Source organism: Thalassophryne amazonica, chromosome 21 (assembly GCF_902500255.1).
Source record: "Thalassophryne amazonica chromosome 21, fThaAma1.1, whole genome shotgun sequence".
NCBI lineage: Eukaryota > Metazoa > Chordata > Actinopteri > Batrachoidiformes > Batrachoididae > Thalassophryne > Thalassophryne amazonica.
In genome coordinates this window covers 18,706,805-18,715,759 of record NC_047123.1, presented here as the reverse complement: position 1 = coordinate 18,715,759, position 8,955 = coordinate 18,706,805, and the positions used below count along the sequence as shown (strand labels likewise).

Below are 8,955 nucleotides of genomic sequence, written 5' to 3'. Positions count from 1 at the left end.
GATACATGTCTCATTGCAGTTCTTGACTGTGTGTAATTACTGATTTGATGATTGTATTTACACTACAAAGGGACAAATGTGAGCAAAATATGCAGGGATGTTTGGACTTAGATCCAAAAAGTGTGTTAAATTTTGTTAGTGGTGCAAACTATCAATTTCAACCCCCAAATTCATGTGGCAGTGATGTGTGCCATATTGTGCTTGAAGTTTGACTAGTTTGTTTCAGATATTCCAGTCATAAAGCATGATTTATGACATCACAAAGATGCTTCTTCCCTTTATTTTACAACTCAAAAAATGCTAGCAATCAAGCTTTCCTGATAGAGATCCTGTGTTCTCCCAATGTATGAAAATCAAGCCACATTTATTTTAAACTTTATAATTGCATAGTTAATTACTTGCTACATATTAAATTTTCTTGAGAACCATTTACTAACAGGTGGTATTTGTAAACTTCTAAAAATTCAATGTCCCCCATCACAGTATAGAGAGTGGTTTGCAATGTGACATCAGCGATAAACTGACAGTTGATTATAAATTAGTATATCAGGAAAAGGCACATGAAGCTGGCTACATACCAACTACAATTACATACCAAACATTACAAACTTGGCTGGTTGCGTGTTCTCATTGCTATTTTGAGTCTACAGTGGAATTTGTACCTCCAAAGAGTGCTGGCCCATTTACTTTCATTAATTCCTAAACAACAATTTGAATTAAAACAATATTTTTTATTTTGTAAAAAGTTTTTTTTTTTTTTTAAATAAAGTATAGATTCGCTTAAATTCATTTGGTACACTTTTACATTTTTATTAGCTCATTTCTTGTGAAACTTGAAAACTTATTTTCCCCATGCATTGTTACTATGATAGTAAAATCTAATGTGTTTTAATCACTTTTCAGGGTCTTACTGAGTGAACCTTTATAACTGCTTGGTGTTGATTGAAACACTTGATTCACTTACATAATTCTAATTCAAAAGCTCCATATCTGACATTCTTCAAAGTTGATTTGCCATGTAATAATTCTTAAATGGTTAACGCAATAGTACTGTTACACCACTTGAGTTACAACTGAAGTTCCCGCTATAAGCACATCTTAATGGCTTCCTTTACAATCCATTGTGGTAGTGCAAAAAGGAAATAAGATTAAAATTGAGAAGAGACGAAACTGAACTACAATTCCCGAAATACATTACGCAGGGCTCAAAATGGCCATACTGCGTTACCATGGAAACCGTACAAGCTGAGAACAGATCTCCGGTGATAATCAAACGAAACTTTCTGAACGATTTGTTTTTAGTTGTGATAAATCATTTATCACATCAGTATTAGTTCCGTTTGAGCAAACAAGTTCTCATAGAGACAACATCGTGGAAGAGTAAGTTGTACTTCTTTAGTTATGTTAAAGATACTTAGCTGCTTGCCCTTCAGATAGCATTAGCTAATTCCAGAGATGGCTGTTTGAAAAATGTGCCGTTTTCATGCAGAATTACCTTTGGCTGTTTTGCATAAAATCACAACTTAAAAGGTATATGTTGAGTATTTATATGTTGTAATTCGTTCATTTGTGTCACGTCAACAGTGAAACTATATTTTGTGAGTGTGTGTATGTGTGTGTGTGTGTATATATATATATATACACACACACATACACACACAAACATATACACACACACTCACCTCAATCAATATTAGATGCTGGACACATACGACATATACATACGACACATTGTACATATATTGATAAAATGATGTATTGATTGATACATACAAACATAGGGGAGGATGATAGCAAAATGACCCATATTAATACTTAGGAACCATAATACACAGCCTTTTGCAACACCACATCTGAAAGATAATCTTTTATTGTGTGTAGTATAGTAGGGTTGGAAACTTTGCCAGGGTGCTATATACACAGTGTCCTAGAAAAATATATAACTTTTCTTCTGCAGAGAAGACGGTCATAACATATATATTTTTAAATAAATATATGTCTGGATAGAAAGGTTAAAGGTCATACTTTATTGTACTAATGTCAAAATTGCCACCAAAATTGAAATTTTGGTTGAAGGTGCCATTTTATTTGAGACATGCTCGACGTAGCCTCCATGTTGTCATGTTCTCCATCACTTTGGGAAACATTTCCTGAGGAATGTTACAAATTTTTCAGTGGGTACTTCCTTCAGCTGAACAAGAGTCTGAGGCCTATGGTTCCATAGCTCTTGTCCTTGAAATAGCCCCACAAGAAGAAGTCTGGAGGAGTAAGGTCAGGGGAATACGGTGGCCACTCACATCGTCGGAGAGAGAGAGATAAAGCTGCCTTCAAAGTGTTTGAGAAAATGCGTTGTTTTCCTGGATGTATGGATCAGGTTGTTTCTCCTACGAGCCTGAGTACATAGCTCAGACAGATAGAATTCCCGAATCATTTCACTATAGTTCTCCTGGTTTACTGTGCAATTTATCACACAATAATTGACCGTTGTTGTATAGTTAGTCTTGGCCTTTTTCCTGGTGCTTGCTTGGTATCAAAATAAACTTTAGGGTCTCTGTAACAAGCATTAGTGTCAAAATTACTCGTGAACTTGTTTCTGGATTTTTGATGCACAAAGTCCAGATTGGTGTCAAAACATTCTCTGTAGCGTGACTCTGAAAAATTGGACCAGAACCTTGATTTTTTTTTTTTTTTTTTAACGTTGTTTACAAATTTCTTGACTTTGAGTTTGACCATATGTGATGCTATTTAATTTATGATGAGTTTTCTCATTAATGGGATTACCAAATGGCATGATATTTGGCAGGATGGTAGAACATAGAACAATCTAGCCATATACAGAAAATGCCCTGTAAAAAAGCTAGGTGGCGCAATAAATAATAATACATTTTGACAAAAACAACTTCTACGAACTTGAAATTTCAGTCATGCATACGAAAAATTTATACTATTGCAACTGGTGGAATGAGCTCTTTCCACTGGTTCCACTGGTTGACACAGAAAGGGCAGATTGGTGTCAAAATGTTCTGTGCTTCAAGACTGAAAATTTTGACAGCAAATAGGGGGCCAGCTTACACACTGATCAAATTGTTGCAAATCTAATATTAGAAGTTTTACACAGTGGTTTCTCATGTTGGATGTGTAATCAGACTCCAGATATGATGCTTTGCATTGACCATCACCTTTCTACTCATGAGCAACTTACACAAACAGTTTTTGGAATGAATTGCAGATTCAAGGTCATGAAACACTTTAGATTTAAGTTTAATTATACAGTTGCCAAATATCCATTCTCATTCTTCAGTGTTCAACATCAGCCTGGGTGTAGATTCCAGAAAAGTAAAGAGGATCATTGCTGAAGATCTAGACTGGTCCCTCGATATAGTGCCACGCTTGTCCAGCCTCTGCCTGAACACAGTTGTGCAAAATTTTGAGGGTATGGCTCTTTTTAATATTAGCATCCCTTTGTTCGTGATTATGCAATATAGAAGTTATTACAAAATGCATTATGTGTTACAGAAAAGCCCATTCTTGAAGAACTTACGCCGAACCAGAAGAACTATGTTGAGGAGAAACTTTCGCCCTCCTTGCCCCTGCATCTGACAGCCAACTTGATCAGTGATGGCGTCTACTGGAAACGGTGCTGCAAACAGCGGTGGGATCTTTGTGATGTCGATCAGTACGACGAGAGCTGGAAACGCATGTTCTTTGAGCGGCACTTGGAGAACATTGTTGAAGAATTCATTCCAGGTGTAACAGACATAAAGACAGTTCTAGACTTGGTTCCTCTCTGCAGGAATTATGTAAAGAGGCTGGACATCTCAGAGCTCCTGCCATCTGTTAAAGTTCCCCAGCAGAAACAAGAAGAATATTACTCAAACTTGGCAAATGACAGTGACACTGATGTACCATCTATGGAACACTTTGACTTTGGAGGCCTGCTTTGCAAACTCACCAACTTGGAGGAGCTCCATTTGACGTACACAGTCAAGAAATGTGGCATGAACTTTGATTGGAGAATGTTTGTGATGACTGACAGAGATTGTGAGTGCCTTGCCAAGGCTCTTCAGTCCTGTGCGACCTTGAAGGTGAATATTAAATCCATCTCAGCAGTTTCTGACATGATATCCAATGTAGCATTATGACATTGCATAAGATGGTACATGATGGTTTGTCTTATTTCAGCATTCTCATCACCCTTGTACAGTAACCCTAATGGTTTGCTTATGAAGTAACTGAATTGGTTTTACAGTGGATGCATAGAGGACCAAGCTGTAACAGTATCTGATGCAAGACAAGACTATGGCATGCATTGGCCACTTCAATAGATACACCCTTTGAACTACTTATTAAAATATATATCCAAACTGTAAGTCATGTGGCAAGTTGAAATCAAGCATCAGAATTTGGAAGAAAGGGGACTTAAGTGAGGTAGCACATTCAATTAGTGGTTACGGTTGCCTCACAGCGGGGAGGTTCCTGGTCCTTTCTAATGTAAATGAAGTCCAAATCAGTGATGGTTTATATGTGTTATTCTAAAGGGTGCACTCACTTATTCACACCATTATTTGCCTATTACATTTTTTATTTCTTTTAATTTGTGATGTAGAGATTACTTTTCACTGTGAGTTTAAAGGGCTTAATTTTAGATTTTTTTTAAATATAAAAAGCCTGAATTTTTGTTTTGTTTTATATATATATATATATATATATATATATCACAGCATTGTCTGCATGTAATTTACGTAGACGGTGAACAACATAGGATCCAAAACAGATCCTTGAGGAACACCAATACTGTCATAAGATTAGTCTGACAATCCTTAAGACGGGCCCTCTCATTATTTCCACATGGATGCGCCTTCTTTTTCTAATAATTCAGTTTTTTGTGCTGCTTGGAATGTCTTCACATCATCTTGTTAATTCACATTGTTCTACAGGTTCTGAGGCTCCACCTGAGTCACATTGAGGATGAAAAATGCAGGTTATTGGTGAAACATCTTTTGGACCACCCCTCCCTGAGAGAGCTTGAGTTTCCACACAACCAAATTGGAGACAGAGGAGCCAGAGCCATCGCTAAACTTCTCAACAGGAGCAAACTGGAGACTCTGAACTTGTACGACAATGAAATTAGAGATAGGGGAGCCAAAGCTATAGCTCACATCTTGGCTAAGAATTCTACTCTTTTGTCCCTCAACCTGGGGCTGAACCGTATTGCAGATGAGGGAGGGATGGCTATAAGTGAGGCCTTGATGAACAACTGCACCCTTCTCTGCCTGAACCTGGGAAGCAATAGGATGACAGAACCTACCGCCACTGCACTGTCAAAACTGATACACCGCAACTCTCTGAAAAGCATCAATATATCCACCAACATACTGGGCATGGTGAGTATGGTTTTCATTTGGTTTTCATTATGGTTTTCAAGATGCCAGTTGGTCTGATTTGTTTTTGATTCCCTTATTAATTCCTGATCAGTTTTCTATGTTGAAAAATTAATATTTTCATCATCAAAGCAACTGTTTGCCTGGTTGACTTTATATGACACATTATGACCCATTAACTTTCAATGCAGAACCGCCAGAAATACATGCCAGTATTGATTAAGTCTGATGCATAGGATTCCGATTGTTTGAAAAATTTGGAAGTGATTCTCAAAAGGAAACGGTTTTTGATTTTCATCCTGATCCTACACATGCCTTGAGGACCAATGGAGTTGGCGATGATCTTCTATTGTAATATAAAGCAGATGAGAGCCTATAGTTCTCTTTGGATGGTGCTAGTTTGACATAGGGAGGTTAGGCAATGTAATTATTACTTGAGTTTCTTAGTGATTTTCATCCCGAATGAATGCACCATTTTAGTCGTCGTTATGGCCTATGCGGTCCTGAGTCAGTAAAGATTCCATAATCTTTTACCTTCTGTAAAATTGATCAATAGCAATCTCCTCAGTTTATATTAATCTTGTGTGAATAGACACATCAATAATATAATATGGAAAAGGAGTTTTCTGCCATTTATTTCAAGTATGGAGATTCTGAAAGAGACATTTGGAAAGCAATCAACCTATCAACAGCAGAGATTAAATTACATTTGTTACCCCTTCTGTTAGGTAGATTCTTTATTGAGATTGCACATTGCTCTACAATGAAATTCTCTCCCCCAGTTCATTACAGGTTACTTCACCAGCCAAGGCTGGAACCTATTTAGAGCTGGGTCAACTGGGACAATGTAGATAAATTGTGCGAGTGTGAATGAGTTTATCTGTCTATGTGGCCTTGTGTTAGACTGGCCTTCTGTCCACGGTGTACTCCACCTCACAACCTTAACTGCTGGGCTTGGCTCCAGCCCCCTATTAGACTATTGCTCTATAGATTATTCTATTGACTGTTTTGTGATTAGTCAATTAATTTAAATTGTTAATTTTCCTCAGTAACAGTGGTTTCAATTGCTGGGTTAAAATGCAACATGTGAAGAACTCTCAGTCTAATGACCATCAAGGTTCATAATTGGTTATGCTGATTTATCGCATCACCTGTCTGGCAGTGCGTCTAATAATTGTCAAGATATTTTGTAGATCTCCCAAACTGGTCCAATCTTTTAAAATGGATTTTTTTTAGTAATCAGGTACCCGTTATTCACTGCTTTGTGTTAAAGGTCGAAATGCTGGATTATCAGCCTAACGCTCAGCATTTGTCAACAGTCACAGTGAAGAAAAAGATTTTCAATTATTCATAAATATATGTGGGAAATATGCAACAGCAGAAGACTGAGGGAGCATTGTTTCCTCGTTACGTATTGATCTGAATCTTCCTCTCACCGCACGTCTGTGACTGGAAGGCATCATGGAGGATCAGAAATCACACAGAGCAGAAACACAACTTGCAGTGCCATCAATATCTTTGACCTTAGTATGCTCATAAAAATAGAAACACCTGTTTGAGTCATAACAATAAAACTCTGCTGAGACTCAAAATAAGCAACGTAGGAAGTGTAGAATCGGCCAGAAGTGTTGCGGGGGGAGGTGTTTTAAAAGTGATAAAGACAAGAAGCTGCTTCTGAAACGGGTATCATATTCAGTATGAGGAGGTATCAATGTCGTGTGTGTGTGTGTGTGTGTGTGTGTGTGTGTGTGTGTGTGTGTGTGTGTGTGTGTGTGTGTGTGTGTGTGTGTGTGTGCAGGCTGGAGTTCAAGATCAGGAGAACACGATGGCTCACAACACCAGCATTACTGAAATCTGACTGTAGTTCACGAGAACGTTTCCTTCATGGATGAGGTGGTTTGGAACAACCGGGTTCAACAATAAAACCAGGTCTACTCCAGCAGCTTTTCTTAATCACAAAAAAATAAAAAATCTTCCTTTATTGGCCATTCATCCGTGTCCACCTGTAATCTAACAACACAACGTGATTTAATTTAATGTAACACAAAGGATAAAGATGGTGAGTCTCAGAGATTTGGAAAGTAGGGGTGCTGAGGGGGCTGCAGCACCCCCTGTTGGTGAGCGGCTGTAGCTTGAACACAAAAAAGTTTTATAAGCAATTTTAAAAAATCCATAAATCAATAAATGATTCTAGTGATGAAATAAATATTGAGTTGATAGGATGCAAGAGAAAGTTATTTTGAAAACTACACATTTAAAGAAGAATTCTCAGATTTTTTAACCTGGAAAATATTTTTAGATTATTTTAGTTTAAATATTTAACTCAGTATTAAAGAGTTCTCCTTATTTTCCCGGAGTCACGATTTTTTGTGAGTTTGTGAGGTACTGCGACTTGTACTTCAGTGCAACTTTGATACTGGTATATAAGTGTGACTCGCCGAAAATAATAACTACTTGTGTTTTTTTTTTTTTTTTTCACCTTCAAGGAGCATTTTTTGATTGGTGCTACTTATACTTTGGTGCGCCTTATACGCTGAAAATATGTTAATCAGTCCAGTATTTAGTTTGATTATTAAAACTGTGGATGTGTACCGTAGCAGCTAAACACTACATGCTGCCCAACATATCAAATGATATTTTAAGATATGCCAGGAGAAGCATTTTAAAAATAAGGCCCAGGATAAAAATGTTAGAATTCTCCTTTAAGTCAGTTGTTCAGAATGAAAATCTGGCAAAATATTTCTGTAGTGCCTATGGACTGTTCACTTATCTCTTTTTCCAGTGGCTTTGTATGTTCTGAAGTCTAAATGTTTCGCTCCTAGTCAACAATAAATCCACTTCTGATGAAGAATAAACATGCACTGCATTTATAAACTGTCCATAGCTGAAGATAGTACAATGCCGTTTTGACATACAGGAAGATAGTGATCAGGTTTACTGTCTGTTCTCATGTAAAAAGTTCTAAAACTGGTGTAAAACGATGGCGACCATTCATATTAATCTAAAAATCATAAATGTCCTCTTACACAGCATTTAATTTGACATTATAGCTGAGACTTTCTCTCAGCTTCCCCGACTCCTCCCTGGTGCGTTTGAAGATGTGCTTGTTCTGTGCAGTAGGATTAAAAAAGAAGAGGTTTTTATGCTTCTGAAACTGGCTGTCACTTCTGGAAGGTCACTGCTCACTTCTAGGCTCTAAGCTGATATCTTAGCTGCCTTGCAAATAATTTTCTCTTAAATGGTTGAGGTTTAGAGTTTAATTTCTCAGCATTGCACAAAAAGTCTGGAAATTTGAACAGTGCTTTGCACAGTTAAAACCCCATTCTCACTTTCATGGATATACATCCTTAGCATGCTGTTTGATGGCATAACGCCCAGGACTGATAGATGTGCAAAAAAACAACTTTAGTTAACTGTGGGCATGCTACTTTTTCCTTGGTGTTTTCGGAAAAATTTTCACTGATGTCACAGTATGTGTGGCAGTGATGCGGTCTCCATGGAAATGTAAGGCATCACTGAAGTATATTAAAGTTTGCAATGGGGAAAAACAAATTTTCAAACATCATGGAAAGCA

The 8,955-nt window shown here is 37.3% G+C and overlaps 1 protein-coding gene across 1 annotated transcript; it reads left to right on the top strand.

The window, feature by feature from the left end:
- The first annotated feature begins 1,270 nt into the window (after positions 1-1,270).
- tcte1 (t-complex-associated-testis-expressed 1) lies at positions 1,271-7,542 on the top strand. The gene is given in 6 exon segments (XM_034161989.1): positions 1,271-1,380; positions 3,302-3,433; positions 3,517-4,085; positions 4,938-5,384; positions 7,180-7,231; positions 7,234-7,542. Coding segments are annotated over 6 exon segments (1,272 nt in total). The 5' UTR covers positions 1,271-1,379; the 3' UTR covers positions 7,305-7,542.
- The last annotated feature ends 1,413 nt before the right edge of the window (positions 7,543-8,955 follow it).